An 18,519-nucleotide genomic window follows, 5' to 3' on the forward strand; every position below is an offset into this window, starting at 1 on the left:
CAACCTTTGCTATGCTTAATACCTGAAAGACAAAGATAAGGAGTTTCTGAACATTTCCAGAAGAGTAGTCCTAGGTCTTTTAATTAAATCAGTCTGCATTAGGTATATCCTCCAATAACTGCCTGGGAGGGTTTCCACAGGTTAGAAGCTGAACTAACAATTTATGTGGAGGCAAAGAAAGGCAATGAAGCAGCAGAGAACTCTGTGAAACCAATTGGCAGTGAGCCATCTGTTAAGCAACCGCAACTACGTCAAAGATATCTAAAAATATACCAGTTGGTTTGGGAACATAATGCCCTAACTCCAATAAAAAGGCACTTTGTAAACAATCAAAAATGTGCTTTAAAATCAATTGCATTTATTCATATAGCAATGAAATATAAGAGATATTGCTCTCATCGATGTTCTTAGGAAATCCTAAATAATTGAATTGTTTGTCACTACTTCTCCTTTTTGGAGTAGAAAACAGCATTTTATTTCAATCCCATTGTCTCTCTCCATGGCTCCCCCACGTCCTGACACTTCTGTCATCTCTTGTCTTCCCATTTTGCTTCTCCTGACTTTCTCCCTCATCTATTTTCTGTCAAGGCTGCCTTGGGCAGTCTTTCTTTGCATGAACCATTGAATGGTTTGGGTTTGAAGGGAACGTAAAATTCCTCAGGTTCCAACCTCCTCACTGTTTTCCATCCCACTCACTTCATTCACTTGCCCTCATGCTATTCTCATTTCTCCCCTTCTGAGAGTCGTGCTGCTTGGATTTCCTGCAATTCTGCCTTTGCACTTTAGAGTCCTTCTTCCCACATTCCCTTGTCCTATCTAAACTACAAACCTTGCCTTTCTTTGCAACCTCCAAGCTGGACTTTCCACATTTGTCTTTCTCCTGTACTCTGGCTTTTACTGTCAAGAACTTTTGTTTCTGTGGAACCCCTCTCTTCCAACTCACTTCTATATGGACCTGTTTTCTTTGCACTACCAGCTTATCCATCAGAAACTGGGGATGCTTTCTGGTATCGTAGTGTTTTATGCAGTTTTGCTCCAGTATTTTCCACCTATTTGAGTCATCAGCCTCAGGTTCAAGAATCAATGTAAAGCTTCAGTCCTGATTAAGGCATCAGTGTGACAGCTCTGAACGAAACATCGTCATTTTTTCCTGCCCAACAGTGTCATCACTGCTGTTGTAGGAGAGCCGAGGGCAACAGCCTTGATTTGTGATTCATCTTGTGCCAACACTATGGCCCCCTGCAGTGTGCAACAGCTGGCTGATGGTGAGACTACCAACAAAAAAATTGCCCATGAAACAAGGTTGAACAGTCTTAATTCAGCCTTGCTAGAGTACTGGTAAAATGTGAGGGTGCTGAGTCACTAATTCCTTAATAGTTTCCATGGAGGCAAGTGTTGGTACCCAACCGTTAACTCCTGAACTGGACACAGATGAAAATCTAGATTTGATGTCTCTCTTCCACCCTTCCTTCAAACAAAAAATATTGAAAGAAGTATGAGAAAACCTAGCCACCTGCTCTTTGGTGCCTTGTTAGGTGAAATAAAGAGTTGTTACAGATTGCAGCATTGCTGATTTCATTCATATATGTATAGCAAATTTAGAGTGTGCTTCCCAGTGTGATGGTGATTTCAGTTCCTGTTCAGGGCACATGTTAAGTCATGTTATTTGAGGACATCCCAGAAGTGGACTATACAGTTGCTAATTTCAAGAGCAGATGTCACTGTAACAGTGGTTTACTTAGCAGCAGCTTTTTCTGGTTGCATTCATCCAGTCCAGCCTGCAAACATGAAAACATTTCCTTGTTTGTAGAGGTCCATCTGCAGTAATAAATATAAACATATATATTTTGAAACAACTATTTTTAGAAACTTGTGTTGAGGATTGTACTGCTGCTTGGACTTCATGCCCTTTCAGATTTTGTTGCTTAGTCTATATATTTTTAATAATCACATAGCCTGCTAGCAGTGACATTTTGTGAAGGTCATTTTTCTTGTGAAGTTGGAGAATGGACTTGAATTTCATTGAAGGACTCCCTGAGCTGCAGAATCGTTGTTCATGGACTGTCTTGCATCTTGTACTACCTTTGAAGCCTGCTTAGAATTTTAACTAATGATATCTTTAAAGTGTCACTGTGCTCAAGGGCAGAAAATAAATCTCAAAATGCACTTCATATTTAAAAACAGTTTTGAATAGCTTTGAAGCATGGTATTAACTGAAATGAAAAGGCATAGATACAGACTTGCTGTGTATGCACACACAGAGAATTCCATGTTTCACTAACCTTTTAATGGTCAGAAAAGTGTCTCTTCACCATTGCAATGCCTTTATCTTCTATATTATAAAAATCATCAGGTCTGTGGATGTCTTAAGAATTTTTAATGTGATTGATGATTTCATGCCTCAGCAGGTATCCTAAGGTAACCTCTCTCCATGGAGGAGTTTTATTTTTGTCTACATCATCCCAAGCTCATTTCTTATTTTCCCTGTGTAAAACACAGTCACTGAGTTGTATTCATATAACTTTTCTGTTTCTGCATAGAGGATGGCAAATCCAAAAACCAGCATGCTATAGTTGAAATACGGGAGACTGTGATGTCAGCTACTAAATTAAAGTTGCTTGGTTTTTTTATAAACCAAAGTTCCAGCTTCCCATAACTGAGCACGTTATAAGTTTGCTTATTAACAAAGTACTCTAAGGTTTACATGGTAGCAGTGTCTGATGTCTTCTAATACTGATATTAATTTCTAATTAATTAATAGTCTGATATTCCTTTAAAAATGTCAAAGCATATCTGAGAATATGGCCATTTGAATATCTGTACTCTTGATGGATATATCTTTTTCTGTATTATTTATTGCTTCATGTAAGCACACTTACATCTTTAAGCGATGCTGTAGGGATAATTCTGTCATTTTCTTTCTCTAGTACTTTAGCTTTCTATATGTAAACTAAGAGCTTACAAAGGTGCAAGTATGTGATTTATAATTGAATCTTTCCCAAAAAATAATTTGCCTGGTTTTTTTCTGTATCAAACTGTGAAGAAAATTCAGCTTATTCAGGGTGTCCTTAAACTTAAGATGTTCTTTTATATTTCTGTTTTGATAGTTGTACCATCAAAGCATTGTAGTTTGGCTGTATGTTATACCATGGATTTCACAGTTTTATGAGCATTGCTACCAATTTAGTTGTGCTGAATGAGTTAGAATCTTGCTTCAGAGCATGAAGCTATGTGATCCACTGAACAGCAGCTACTGTGGGGGAAATGAAGAGAGGATAGGGCTGTGACCTGTCTTTAAGATGTTGTGTCCTAAGTAAAGTTAGATGTTGGGAGACTGGACAGATTGTGCATTTGAGAAAATTTGTGTTAAGAAGTAAAGACAGAAGGTTGTGCATGATTTTTCATCTGATTCGCTGTTTAGGTAAAGGATAAAAACTAAGAATTTTCAGACTCTGCTTCCAGACTTCTCAATGCCCACTGTGTATGGACTGCTTTTGAATAAAAGCCACCAGCCTGTTTGGAACTGCTGTTTTGCTGACATGATCAAAAGGGAAGGCCTCAGCCTCTGGCCATTATCATTACCATTTTACTATTTTCCTGCCTGCCTGCTACATGGGCTTCCCTTTGCAAATTTTTTTTCTGTCTTCTGCACAGACTGATTCATCCTTCTCATGTCTGGGAAAATCTCAACAGGAAAATGCACAAGATTGATGAGGAAGAGAAGGCAGTAACATTCTTTGCTTATTTTCAAGCAGTTTTTCCTTTCTGTTTGAGGCAGTTGTTATTTCTGTGGTGTTGGTTAACACTTTTTATATTTATAGGGTCCTGACTTTTTGTAACTTTCTATAGGAATCTTCACAGTGCTGCTAACAGTCCTTCATATCAACTCTGTCTTTCCCTATTTTACACAACCAAAATAAAACTCTATAGCATGTTTCAGTTGAGAATTTAGCAGCAACTTTTCTTGGCAGAAAAAAGAATGAGGAGATATTCCTACTTAATTTTTAGCTGGTTTCATTTTTGTTTTATCCTTCCACTTGTTCACTCAGTTTGCTATTTAACCTTTGATTGCAGGCCACTAAAGAAGTAATAGAGCGAGAAGCCCCGGGGATGGCCCTGGCAATGCTGATGGGATCACTTAATGTTACACCTCTGGGCATGCTCTCTAGGTAAGACTACTTCCTTCAAAATGTGAGGTGAACTCTTTCCCTAGAGTTACTTATTGTTTTCCAATGGCTGTGCACAAATCATTGAAGACTGCCATTGTTATCAAGACCAAAGTCTTAACTTCAGTGAATGGGCCAAATTCATATCATAGTAATTGCATTGTCCCATTAAATTCTCTTTGTTGTTTCTATTAGAGACTGTATCCTCCTGTGTTTTCTGTGCCAGGTTATTTGTAATATTGATGCACACTTTTAAATAGCTGTCTTTTCATTCTAGAACTATAGTGTTTTGGTGGAGAGTGAAGAATTTTTCTGTATGTTGTTCATAAAATATTAAAATGCTTTGCTTGGCAAAAAAATCCTTTTGTTAAATACAAATGTTTTGTACTACCCTAGAGCTGGAGGAATACTGTTGATTTTTCTCTAAAAGTCTCTGGAATGCATGCACAGTCTGTGTGGTTTTCTTGAAAGCACACACGATACTTTTGTCAGCCATGCAGCTCTTAAGCACTTTTACTTACTTTTGCATGTTCTCTTGAAATTTTTGGCAACTTCTCTCTTTGGCAATTTCTCTCTTGAGCCACTAAGTCTGATTATTGGCAGCTGAAATTTGAGTTTCGTGCTGTTGGTTTAGTCCATTTTTGATTATTGGTTGGTTGTACCAGACATTTAGCTTATAATGCTCAAAAAATATTTTAAGCAGAGTAGAAGAGCCAAGATGATGACTACTAAATGAGCTGTCTGCCAAACACAATTCCACTGTTCCATTTTTATTCCTCTGCGGACAGTTCTTGTTTCCTTTGTTTTAAGTCTGCCGTAAATGGTAACCCACATATGGGATTTGCTGGATTGAGTTTGTGCTCTGTAAGCTTGACTACTGCAAGAGGAGTAAATGAACACGTTTCTTTAATTCAGGCTCATCTCTGCTGCAGTAGAGATTCCTCAGCTGGAATTCTTGGTAAACTGGGGGTACATAGTGTGAAAGAAGGCAATATGAGAAAAGAGAGGTGAGGAGTCAGGCAATACTCAAAGTGCCATTTGAAAACAACACTTCAGTCTGGCTTGAATGTGATATCAAAAGTTCATTTAGTGGCACAGAGATGATCTTCTCTGCTATTTGCTTATGAGCATTGTGCCAGCTATCATAGAAATATTTGTTACCCTGCTAAAAATGCCATGCGACCATGGCATAACTGGAAATTATTTTCTGTTCTATGTTCACTTATAGCTCAGGTTTTAATTCAATAAAGAGAATGTCATACAGTTTCTTCGAACTGTAACCTCCATATTTTCATGGCTTAGTTTTGTCCTTTTACATTTTTCTTACCCTTATATCCCTGCCCTTGGTATTTCACCTTGGCTTTTGTAAACAGTGGAAGCACTCTTTTCAACCTCAAGACAATATTCTGTAATTTAGTTTCCTTTTTTTAAAATATTTAGCTAAAATGCTGAATAGTCAAACTCTAGCCAACAGAAAACATTCAGCACTTGAGCGTTCAGCCTTACATCAACACCAAAGAAATTTCTAAAAGACAAAAAAAAAATAAAAGCTCCATCTTTGATGGTTGGTCAATTTACTTTCCTTTTTTTTTTTAAATATTTAGCTAAAATGCTGAATAGTCAAACTCTAGCCAACAGAAAACATTCAGCACTTGAGCGTTCAGCCTTACATCAACACCAAAGAAATTTCTAAAAGACAAAAAAAAAATAAAAGCTCCATCTTTGATGGTTGGTCTTGCCTTTTCTTGAGGAAGAGGGGAAAACTATTAGGAAGAATTATATATGAATTGTATAAATACAATTTTCACCTGAGAGTAACTTCCTTCTCTGCTTTTCTTATGTTTAATCTTTAAATAGAAAGGACCTATTTGAATTAATACAACAGGCACAACTTAGTATTTTTACCGGGCCAGGGATATAATGTGTGACACAGTCAATTATATTGTAAAGGAGTCATGTGTGTGACCAAATAGGGACTATATCAAATAATGTATTGGACACAAGTAAACAGTAGAAGTATGGGAGCTATGCAGATCTCAATAAAGATGGAAATCTAGCCAGTGTTTATACTGTAAATTAATGTTAGACCCTATCAGTCTTTTTATGCTTTTTCACCTCAGCTTCTCCCAAGTTCTTTCTTGAGAACATAATCAGCAAATATATTGGAAATTAAGTTTACAAAATCTGACAAATAATAGAATTTATCTTAAATGCTTTCCTTTTGTTTTGACAGTGGAGATAGTTGCATGCAAGAATTTCAGTCTGTGTTTCTTTCATTTCAGGCCTGTGTGTGGAATCAGAGGGAAAACTCTCATTATTAATCTTCCAGGTAGCAAGAAAGGGTCACAGGTAAGAAATGTTCTTACTGATCTGCTAGGAAGGAATTATGATGAGCAGTTCTCCTTGTTTGGAATGGTAGAAAGTGCCCACTATAACAAATTTTACAAACGTGAATTGGAATGCATGTTCATGTAAAGTTACCACAGCATCACTCTTAGCCCAGGACCATACAGCTCCAATCTGATTGAAGGTGCTGTGTGACCAGGACAGCATTACATGTAGTGCAAGAGAGCACTCACTTGAGCAGGCAGTGAAGTGTCTAATGATCTCTTACACTTTCCCTTTTTTCTCTAATTAGCTGTACCTTATCTCTGGGTTGTCTCCAGCTTCCAAGAAATCATTCTCCTTTTTACAGAAGTAAGAGGAGTGCATAGTATATGGTAGATCTTGCTGGAGCTTTTGCAGTTTTGATCAGCAAGAGGGAAGAAAGGGAAATATTTTTTAAGAGTTTGAGAATGTTTTTTAATCTTCTTTATATGGGTATATCAGACTTTTCACCCTTTATAAATTTTGTTTTCTTCCTGCATTTTGCTCTTTTTGGATGGAGAAGTTAGAATTTTTGTCTTTGTTCATGCTGTCTGTTTGACTCTATAGCTGAGAAGAAGAGAATTAAACTCCAGCAGTATTTGTGTGTGTGTGTGTTAGTAAGACTAGATCTTTCACTAGTTTCTTCATAGTTGGCTGCTAGAAAAGCAATCTTCTCCACAGAAATACTGCTAAGCTGAAAAGTGATCTGTACAACCTGATACAAGACTGCTGAGGAAGGTCCCCCATCAGTCACAGGAATCTATTTTTTCCAGGCTCAGACTATGTCTGGCCTTGTTAATAAATGTCTTTCCCTCTGGCCTCTCAGAGCTGGTTTTTGGTGCACATCTGATGAACCTGGGGTGCCCAGGCACAGAGCAGACAGCACTGACGTGTGTAGCAGCACAGCCCTGAAGTCGCTGTTTCTCAGATTTCTGTCTGGAGATATAAAACCACCTTTATATGGGTTGTCACCTGGAAGTTGAAGAGGAGATGTTTTGAATGCTATGGTCGTAAGCAGCCACCATAGGTTTTCAGATACACTGTTGATGTGTTTCTGTTCAAGGACTCAGTGTGAGCCCTTCTATGATTCTACAATTCCTTACAGCGTTTCTGGAAATCTAGTGAGACTGTAATATAAAGGACATTTAAAAGCCTTCAAAACACACAAGAGGATGGAGGATGGTGAGGTGGGAGTATACCTTCCTGAAAGTCTTCCAGTTATACATGGGAAATCATAAGTATGTACATTTATTTAACATAGCAATGGCCCCCCATTTTAAAAAAGTGATGCACCAGTAAGAAGGTTATTTCACAAGTAAATACTTCTTTTGCTGAATTAGGAGAGAGATGAAATAGCCTACAATCTCTAATAGTTTTTATTGTGTTCAGGAGCACTCCTAGCCCACAGAAGCAATTGTCATTTTCTGTCCTGAGGCAATCAGACTTTAGAGATAGGTAAATGGCAGAAAGTGAATGAGGAAAAGAAATGAAAAAGCATTAATAAGTATTTTACCAGTAGTTTGATATAGGGTAAGTCCCAAGGAAGGTAATTCTGCTGGAAAAGAAAAAAGTCATATGATTGCATCATACAAGCAAGCTTCTAATAAACTTCTGATTTTTATTTGTGCCTGTCATGATGATACTCTGTCCTGTCATGATTTCTTTTAGTATGAGACATCTGTAAAGTCTCAGATTTTAGCAAAGACTTTTAAGATGAAGAGTGGAGAAAATTGGCCCATAAAAGGCCAAATCTCAAGAACCAAAAAGGACAGATTGTCACCAAGAATTTCAGTCGTTTTTCTCTTTTACGACTTGCTGATTTCCTTTCCATTGTATAAATACAATCCTATGAGAAGCTTATATAAAGCTATGAAATTGCAGCAGCATACATATTTCTTTAACAAAAATATTAATGGAAAATGGCAGCAGCGTAAATGCTTCACCTCAAAAATGGACTGCATTCCAAACCAGAGAACATTTGGGTGGCATGTGCCATTGAATCCACATCTGCAGAAATCTTCTATTTTTGTGAGTTTTTTTTTTAATTAGTCTTGCAAAAACAGTTAATGTTATGGAAGAGGGCAAAGTGTGAAATGACCAGATGTTTATTAAGTCTTTGACATTTTATAATTGTAGTAACAATTGCCTAAAACAATGAGTTTCATATGTAACATGAGATTTTGGAGGACTTACTGGCAATCTGGGCATTAACACTCAAGCCAGCAAGACTTTATGTGAGTGCTTGGAGAGGGGAATGTGCTTCTCTGATTAGTCAATTACTACAGTTATTGGTCAGTTCAGAGATTGTTCTTTTTTCTCACTTTCTTGAGATCTGCTTCTTTGCTAAAGTAATGATGGTTGTATGCTTCATTATTTTAAACCATTTAAAATGTAATACTGTGAAGGCACAATAACTCTTCTGTTTGCAGTTACATTATAAGTCATAATCTTTTTTATCTTTACAACTATGTTTTAATATACATTCATTATATAAAGTATTTGCACTCATCTGGTTTACTGCAGCTGTTTGCACTGCCAACTTGAATGTTTAAAGAATTTAGAAATCTATGAGGTAGTCTGAGTTATCATTCATTACTCTTAAAGAAGCAACTGAAAGATGTGCTCTTATTTAGAAGATTTGAAGAAATACAATGCTTGTGAGCAATGTGTTACTAACAAAGTGGGATATATAAACTCCAGTAATTTCTGATGGATTCTTTGCTTATTATTTTGTTTACGTAGTTATGTTTGTTTATTTAAAATATTTATTTCATTATCTATTTATGAACTCATTGTTATTATTAATTTTCTGAATAATCTGAAATATCAGAATACATTTTTAAAAATCTTCCTATGTTTCAAACAAACTGAAGGGCTGGAGTACTGCCAGCTTTCTCTGTCAACCTGTGTGTTCCTGACTGCATTGCCATAGCAATTATTTCTTGTGACCCTGCCATCATTTTCCAATATTTAAATGTTTATATGCAGTCTCCTCAAATGACATAAGAAAACTTTCTTGTGGTGCCTGGCAGAAGAATGAGAGACAATAGTCACAAATTGAATGAGGTAGCTTCTAGATGAAAAAGAAAAGAAATGGAAAACCAAAACAACACTGAAAAAAACCCCAAACACTTCGAGGGCAATTAAGCATTAAAGCATGTTTTCAGCAAGGGTTGTGGAGTCTCTGTCATTGGATTGTGTTTCAAGACTTTACTGAATAAGGCTTTAGAAGCCTGAGTTTCATACTGACCCTGGTCAGAGCAGGCAGGTGCAGCACATTACATCCTGAGCTTCTGCTTTCATTTGATGAAGCACCAGCGTATTTTAGCAGCACAGGTAGCTGTACATGGTAGTTATATATGTGTCCATTATGGAGCAAGAGCAATTGCACAGCATCTGCAGTTTTGCTTTCTCCAGTCATATTAAATAAACTTTCTAATTGTTTGTAAGATTGTAGAACAGGGAGAGGTGTAAAAATAGATTGTTTATGAATTTATTTTTTTAGTTACATGGCATTACAATGACATCAGTGTAGTTTGTCATTCTTCCAGTATGTAGAATAAGTCCATGAATAAAAAAGGATATAATTATGTAAAAGTATAATTATGAAAACCTTTATGAATTGTTCTCTAATTGTGAGGGAGCATAATAGGAAGGATTTGAAGCTAATATCCCTGCAGGGATATAGTTAATGTTTTTCTTCTGCATTTTTGTAACATTCTGCCAGTTGTTGTGAACTGTTTTCTGTATTACATATTCACAGAAATGTACCTCTTTTTTTCAGCTCATTGCAATTGTTGCGCAATTTACTGTATTTGCATGAAAAAAGGCAAAAATTTATAGAATGGTCACCAGATCTGTTTCTGAGTTCATTTTATCTTTTAAGAGCAGTTGCATAGGACATGGTAGGTTTATTTATGATCAGGCAAAAAGATGCATTTAAATCCAAAATATATTGAAAGAGTAAACTCCTATTTGCAAGTGCAGGTAACCTTTCATAGTGGTTTCTCTTCTCGTTCTGCACAGGAATGCTTTCAGTTTATACTGCCAGCCCTACCTCATGCCATTGATCTCTTGCGGGATGCCATTGTAAAAGTAAAGGAGGTACACGATGAGCTGGAAGATCTACCTTCACCACCACCTCCTCTTTCTCCTCCTCCAACCACCAGCCCTCACAAGCAGACAGAAGACAAAGGAGTGCAGTGTGAGGAAGAGGAGGAAGAGAAGAAGGACAGCGGAGTTGCCTCAACAGAGGACAGTTCTTCTTCACATATAACAGCAGCAGCCATTGCAGCTAAGGTGAGTTTGGCTTCTTTCCTTCAGTTTCTGTCTCAGGCACTTTCCACCAATGTTCATTTGCATGTTACAACTCTACATTGATGTCTTCGTGTCAGATTTATTTCAGGTACATTTTGTAGAAGTAGAACTTCCTAAAAATATATGAATTCTCTTTTGGTAGGAGATTTCAAATTCCAGTGGGAGAAATATCATTTATTATCTTGGTGTTAACATATGTTTTATGATACCATTCTGATGTGACAGACTGGTTTTAGTGGCTTTTTATAATTCAAAGTATTCACACGCCTGAACATGCTAAGTCCAGTAGGCGGCATGTTAAGGAATCACAACAAAACTTTGCAAGCTGTAATATCTAATTTGAAATTGAAATTTTAGTTTCTGAAAACTGGTAAAAGTATGACAGACAGGTAACAATTTAAGTAGTAAACTATCCCGATTACTGTATTCCAATGTGCATGTCTGCATAAAAGATGTGAAATTCTGCCAGCAAACGAAATATCATAAAGTCTTTATAGCCTTGCTTTAACCAGTAATCATAGATCAGCACAACTCAAACTAAAATAATAAATTGGAGACTGCAAATGAAGAAAAAGAGGTATCACTTGTAAATAATTTGAATTCAAATTTTAAATATCTTCCCAAGAATTTTTGTACTATTTGAAGCCATGTATAAATATTTACCTCAGTTTTATGTGTTCAGGTTTTGAATGGAAAGATAATGTATCCCTGTGTGTTTGGAAACAGTTTTTTTCCAAACTGCTTTAGTCTATATCTACTCCACAAGTTGTGCTTTTAATTCCTATTATGAGAATTGAAAGTCTTAAGTAACTCAAAATTATATTAAACAATTGCTAAACCAAAGCAGCAACATTCTAACTCCAGAAATGTGAATTCAGGTCTGAGACATCTTGACATTTCTAAGACAGCTGCAGCTGGAGATCATCTCCCAATATACAGAAAATCCTGATTACATATGTCTTTGCAGGGATGAATTAAGGTAATTATCATTTACAAGTATCAGTTTTTATTAATGCAAATATTAAATTGTTTCATTTCTTTTGATGTAGGCAAAGATAGATAATATGTGCCATTTTTAAAGGCAGGAAGTAACCTGAGATTTCAACTGGCTGTGTTCATATGAGCTTGGCATTTCGGTGTCACAGTTGTTTTCACCTCATTCATTTTTGGTCATTTGCTTGTACAGTTTCATGTTTTCCTGTCACTGTATTCATGGCTGTTATGTGTTGTGCATTAGAAGCATCCATCCTATACCAGTCCAGCTATTACCATGGCTAAAGGTCAACAGCCCATCCCTGGTCTCATCAGTTATTGCCATCACACAGCAGGCAGTGCAGGAGAACTGGTAAGAGACACTTCCAAGAGGCTTTTGCACTAACACTAACTAAAAATGCTCTGCCTGCCTCCTAGTCTATGTATGCACAGACAGTGTTATTTATTTCTTCTAACAAAGACACATCAGTGCTATCTTTGAGAGCCCATGTTACAGAAAATATCTGTTTAAGATAAAGGGCTAAACAAGGTAAAGGTCATGTGTGTTGTCACTTTGAATCATTTATCTGCTGAGATGTAATAATTGCTATAAAGCCTATATTTCTTGTTAGTCACTGGTTTTACCATCTAATATACTCAATAATTGAATATAATTAAAATAATCTCCTAAAATTACTGCTTTAAAGCTATGAAATTGTAACTTTTTCCTCTTTGTCTTGTTTTGCTGCTTTTCTCTCAGTTTTTTTGTCAACTTAATACAGCATTTGTACTGGGTGTTTATAGTTTGCTTTCATCGCTTGCAGTTTCTGCCTTGTTTTTGTTTCCTGTGTAGAAGTAGAATTTCCCAAAAATAGAAGACTTCAGGAGTCAGGAAGCAGTGGACTTACTTTAAATTACTGAGTTTTGGTGAATAGTAGAAAACTATTACAATGAATGGTAAAAAAGGACCCGTTCCCTTAGGCAAATAGTAATTTAAACCATCAATCAAACAGTCTAACACCTCTGTATTTAAAACATGATTCTGTGTCTCTTGAAAAGTCACTTAAGAAATGTGAAGACTTTAAAGTTCACACACCTGATGGTGAAGCTATATAGTACATATATATATATATACATACACACATTTATTGCAGTGTTTTGTTGTTTTTGTTCAGGTTTTTTTGAGTTGAAGTCACTAAACTAGAATTTGCACCATCTTCTTCAGTACCAGTAGAACACTTAATTTAGCCTCTATGAAGAACACTGTTAAACTGTCATATATGTTTCTGTGTTCTTTTGCAGATGACTCTTGAGCATCTATATGCTCAAGAGTTTTATGCATTCTATAATCCAAATCAGGTCTTCAGACTCAGAGCAGAAAGTGGTTAGTTTTTTGGCAGGTTATTGGGTTTTTTAAGCTATTCTTTCTGTATGTTTTTAAGACTTTTTTTTTCTCTTGTATAACAGTCAGTAATTGCCATTTACAGTGTTTTCTTACCTCACCATCATTGTCAATCTTTGTTTCAGTTCTGAGCAAAAGAGAATAAAGAACTCATATCTTTTCCTTTTTCTTATCAATGATCTTGTCAAAGTTCTCTAATATGAAAACACAAATATTTAAACTAAAATAAAAATATGCCAGAGAAAGGCCAGGTCAGATGAAAATTATGGAATCCATGACTGATGGATATGGTGAATATCTTTCTCTGTCACTTCATCCATTTCTCATTACTTTCTTTGTCAGTAGGTTACAACAGGTTTTCCACTCCAGCTAGTGCAAACTGAACTATTTTCACTAAGAACTAAGAATTTCATTGTACCCTATTTAAAGTTTTGAGATCTCTGCTCTGTATTCAATTAGTTTGAAATTGAAAAATTAATAAAAATATTAGGGAGGCAGATCATAAATGCTCAGTGTGACTTACTGAAAGTTAAAAGAACAAGCTATCCAAAATGCAGTAACATTCCTGCCCTTTTTTATTGCAGGTTCCTTTGCACCAGGACACACAGAAATTTCTTATGGACTTATTAACCTTTTTAACAGAGTTAACAAGAAGTTGACTTGATTAGAGGCTTATATTGCCTAAATTTAGTTTTTTAATATTAAAATTCAAAAACTCTGTAAATATAGGTGAGAAAAATGAGAACTTCCCTATGTTGCATTATATTTTTATGTGTTTCTGTTAATGGAATAGACATACTAGTAGATTCACAAAATTCAGCAGGTTGTAGTGGTTCAAAGAGCATATTAGTGGTTACAGTACAGCACATTCTACTTTCATTTTAGAAAAAGAGCAAAATTTGTAACTGTGACCTAACTTTATGCTCTCAGTGAGAAATTTTCCTCTACAACCTAGATAGGTTTACATATTAATTATTTTCTGGCAATTACATTTTACGTAAAGGTAGTGATTTGGAAATAATTCTTATTGAGATTAAGTGCCTGTGACTATCTTTTCCCTTTATCTCCAGCTTCCTTTTCTGATTAATATCATGGCTGAAATTTTACTGAAATTTTAATTTTCTCACAGGCAAATATTAGTACTACACATGCAATTCAGGGGAAACTGGAATTGTCTCGGTGACTTTATTGCAGAAAGAGGTTTTTATTACAAAAAGTTGATATCAGATAAAATTGTAGAAGTAATGATTGATCAATATGGTCGGAAATAAAAATGTTTCTTGCCTGAAGGGTATGAGACAGTATGAAATATCTGGTACTCTAGAGTACCCAGAGTAAACCTAGGGAGAACTGAATCATGGTACCATTTCCAAAAGCAATGTTATACATATTGTGGGGTCTAGGAGTACATATGCATGCACAATCATATCAAGATGCATGCAGCTTTTTATCGCAGGAGAGTAGACAAAAGGTATCTTATTTGAAACCTTAAAACTGATCTTTCTTTGACTTTGTCTTCTTTTATTTTATGCCCTTCTGAAAGTGTATTTTTTGCTGAATTTTCTTTAGGCACGGATATTAAAAATAAGCATTGAAACGTGTAGGGCGTATCTATGCCAATATAAAACTTGGGGATTGTCAGCCTGTTTTGGGCTTTAATGAATTTAAGATGAGATTTCAGGAAAAAAAGTGAACAGAAGGAAAATCATGCTTCTGACTACAAACCATTTGAGAATTTGGAATATCATTGATTCACTTTCCTTTAAGATACATCTCTGAAATGTGACTTGCAATCAGACTACACCATGTAGAGGCCAGTTAGGCACTGTTTCTGAAGAGGAAGATATCCCCAGCGTAGCTGTCCGTGAGGAAAAGAAACTCTGTTGACTTCAGAATTTACGTGGAAATTATAGCATGAAATGCTTAGCTTTGAAAGATCCTCTGAGAAGAGCAGACAGAAACTGTCTGACAAAAAACAGTCTAGGAACACAGTAGAGCAAAAAGGAGGCAGTTAGTGGCACTCTGAGAACAAAATCTGTTTTCACACAACTTATAAACAAGTTATAAACAAAAGAAACTCTTAACATGAGGAGGAGGGTATATGGTGAAATAAGATCCCCTAGATGTAACGCAGTATTTCTGAGTCAAGGTTGCTAAGTTAGACATAGTCATTATTTATAGAGGGGAACCAAGGAAGTGGGACGTGACATGTATTTCATGACACAAGTATTAGGATTGGTTATTTTAACTTCACTGAGACAAGCAACAAAGCTCTCTTAATGTTCTTAAAAATGTAACAGCTATGTTACATGTAGATACAACCTATCTAAAAACTGGGATTCAAGCTTGTTCCTGGAAGCCATGCTTTCCAGTGGCTTCTATCTGCCCTGAAGTCTTAATAGGCAAGAATGCTCAAAATGCCTAGCTACAGATTGGGTAACAGCATCCATTTATTAAAAAAATCCTGTCTGGATAGTCCCAACATTAGTGATTTGGCTGGTCACTGGATCTTCCTTTCTTGCTTCCTTTTATTGCCTGCTACTGCCACTTTCCCCAGACATGGGGATTCTTCTGATGCTTCTCTTAGAACTTCAGGCTGAATGAAGAAATTCTTAATGAGGAGAAAGATCTTAAAATATGCATGTGTATGTATATACCTTCAAAGATCTGAATGTCTGTATTTTCTGGTTAGCTGTGATAGAATTTTCCCTGGCTTTTCCCTTAGTGAAGCCATGCTGGCTGCTTCAAATCACCTCCCTGTCCTCCATGTGCCTTAACAAGGCTTGTAGGAGGATCTGTTCTGTCATCTTCCCAGGCACAGAGCTGAGGCTGACAGGTCAGTAGTTCCCATCCATCTTTTCTAAGATGGATGCAATGTTCCCTGCTTCCACTGACCTGGGACTTCACCTCACTGCCCTGACTTTTCTAATGCCATGGACAGTGGTTTGGCAACTACATTGGTCTATTCCTTCAGGACTCTGGGATGCATCTCATCAGGTCCCATAGACTTATGTATGTTGAGGTTCCTCAGGTGTCATGAACCTGATCGTACCTTAGAGTGGGACTTAATCGTCCCTCTGGCTCAAGGTCCATCCATTCAAGAAGCATGGCAGGAGAGGCTGCCAGTGAAGACTGGCAAAAAGTTGTTGATTTCCCCAGCCTTTTCCTCATCCATTGTTACCAAATTGCCAGTTGTTTGTCAGGAGGGATATGCTTCCCTAATTGGCGCTCTAATATATTATGTGGGAAATAAAAAAAGACTGAATTTTATTTTCCCCTCAGAATGTATTTTAAACCAAGCATTGGCTTTGGGTGGTGGTTTCTAATGCTTTTGCCTTCACTCACTCCAGAGAGGCCTGTAGCTTTTGCAGCACAAGCCTTACATTGAGAATTTTTGTAGCTGAAATAAAGTCTTCATGGAATAAAGAGTATTTACTCACTGCATGACATTTCTTGTGAGAATTTTCTCATTGCATGACATTTCTTTAGAGGGATTCAGTATACTTTTAGCAAATGGTTTTCTTTTTACAATATTGCCCCCTAGTTAGTGAATGGAAAATCTGCCTCCCTTAGTGCCATGGTAGAAATCATTGTTGGTCATTGTTGAGTTTGAAACAAAGGTTTAAGAGGAAATCATTATTTTCTTATTCTTTCCTGTTATAGTATGTTTGATTCATAGTTTTTTCAGAACAACTGGTATGTTCTGTGCTACTTCAGTTAGAATGTGACCTTATATATTTGTTAGGCATTTGTTACTGAAATTAGGAGAGTATGCCATTAACCACTGCCAAGCACTGGAGTATAAGGAGGTGTGCAAAGTGAGGAGTGGGGTATTCCTGTGTTTTTGAGGTAAGGTTTTGAGTTAGTTGCACATACAGTATATGTTTTGCTATTAATTCCATCTCTCTTCTCTTTAAGATTCCAGATTCCATCATCTCTCGTGGTGTTCAGGTCCTCCCACGTGATACAGCCTCCCTCAGTACTACTCCTTCAGAATCTCCTCGTGCCCAAGCCACCTCTCGCCTCTCCACCGCATCCTGCCCAACGCCAAAAGTAAGTACATTTATGCCTTGCAAGCTCCATGCTCAGCCCTGTAATCTATCAGATTAATGTCTTGCCTCTGCTGAACAAGGTTGTTTCGCATGCAAGGGTTGTGTCATTCTACATAATAGATAAATGCAGGGCAGTGTAGCTTGTTCCACGTGTACTGGTGTACAGTTTAACCTGTGGGGCCACCAACACCCTATGGTTGCTGAAGTTTCATGTTATCTCTTGCAATACCCATCATGAATATGAAATGTTAGCACCCTGAATGTATTTAGTGTCCTTCAGTATCCCCAGGAACATAGATAATCCTGCCACTGAGTAACAACATTAAGCAAACAATATTTTGTCAAAAAAATGTATGTGCAACTTTCTAGCCTGGGCTGGGGCAGATCTGTGCCCCACTTTATTATTGTTCAGTTTAAGACTTTCAAACAAACTGGCTTTGCTCAAACTTAAATATTTGCTGCCTGACATTTGGAAACAAAAACCAGCCAAAATTTAATAGAAAGAAAGTTTTAATGCCAACCTTGTGGGATTATTATTCAGTTCTTAGTGATTAGACTATACTATTTAATCATTGAGGTGAACTCTATATGTTTACTTTTTATCAGGCTTTAAGTAACATACATCAAAAACTAAGCAAATTGACCAGTGGCAAGGCCTGTAATGTTTACCTTCAGCAGAATTCCTTGCAGCAGAAGAAAACTGTCTAAATTTGCTTTGTGTGTTCACATCACAGAGATCTTTCTGTGGCACCAGATGCTGACATTATAATAAACCAGTAGCAGATGGCAAATAATAACATTCTTTCTTATCTAACTCATGATCCTTGAAGATTATTCTGCTTGCTGAAATGATTGCCAGCATCTGCTAGTTCTTCTCTCCTACTGTCTCATTCTTTTCTGTCAGCAAACAAGATTTATGGGCAACCTCCCATAGAAATATTTTGGTTTAACCTATGGGATTGTTTTATGCAGTACTTACCTTCCCTGTAATAGAATCAAAATTATTCTGATGGACAGCAAACTTGAGCTTCATTACATAGTTTACTTTTCTTGAGATTGTTCAGCAAATTCTATCTGTAAGCATCTCCTTCACTTTTTTCCTAAAAAATTGTATCTTGTCTGATGGCTTTAAGATAAAAACGTGGAGCTTTTTACGTTACAGTGCTCAGAGCAGAAGAGCAAGACAAAACAGAGAAACTGCACTGAGCCTTATGCCTGATGATAAAATTGTCCGAAGAAAACC

At 36.7% G+C, this 18,519-nt stretch overlaps 1 protein-coding gene across 21 annotated transcripts in view; it reads left to right on the top strand.

Annotated features, from left to right (window-relative positions):
* The window catches only part of GPHN (gephyrin), a 268,213-nt gene that overhangs the window by 162,774 nt on the left and 86,920 nt on the right, over positions 1 to 18,519 (top strand). For 11 of the 21 annotated variants that reach the window (XM_039704734.1, XM_039704736.1, XM_039704738.1 and 8 more), the window contains 5 exons: positions 4,075 to 4,169; positions 6,449 to 6,515; positions 10,560 to 10,832; positions 12,088 to 12,195; positions 17,143 to 17,277. In XM_039704734.1, coding sequence (XP_039560668.1) covers positions 4,075 to 4,169; positions 6,449 to 6,515; positions 10,560 to 10,832; positions 12,088 to 12,195; positions 17,143 to 17,277 — 678 coding nt within the window. The remainder of the gene's footprint in view (positions 1 to 4,074; positions 4,170 to 6,448; positions 6,516 to 10,559; positions 10,833 to 12,087; positions 12,196 to 17,142; positions 17,278 to 18,519) is intronic. The other 10 variants (XM_039704754.1, XM_039704755.1, XM_039704747.1 and 7 more) reach the window with 1 other exon arrangement.

The sequence above is a fragment of the Passer montanus genome, unplaced genomic scaffold (genome assembly GCF_014805655.1).
Source record: "Passer montanus isolate IOZ18808 unplaced genomic scaffold, ASM1480565v1 scaffold18, whole genome shotgun sequence".
NCBI classification, from domain to species: Eukaryota; Metazoa; Chordata; class Aves; order Passeriformes; family Passeridae; genus Passer; species Passer montanus.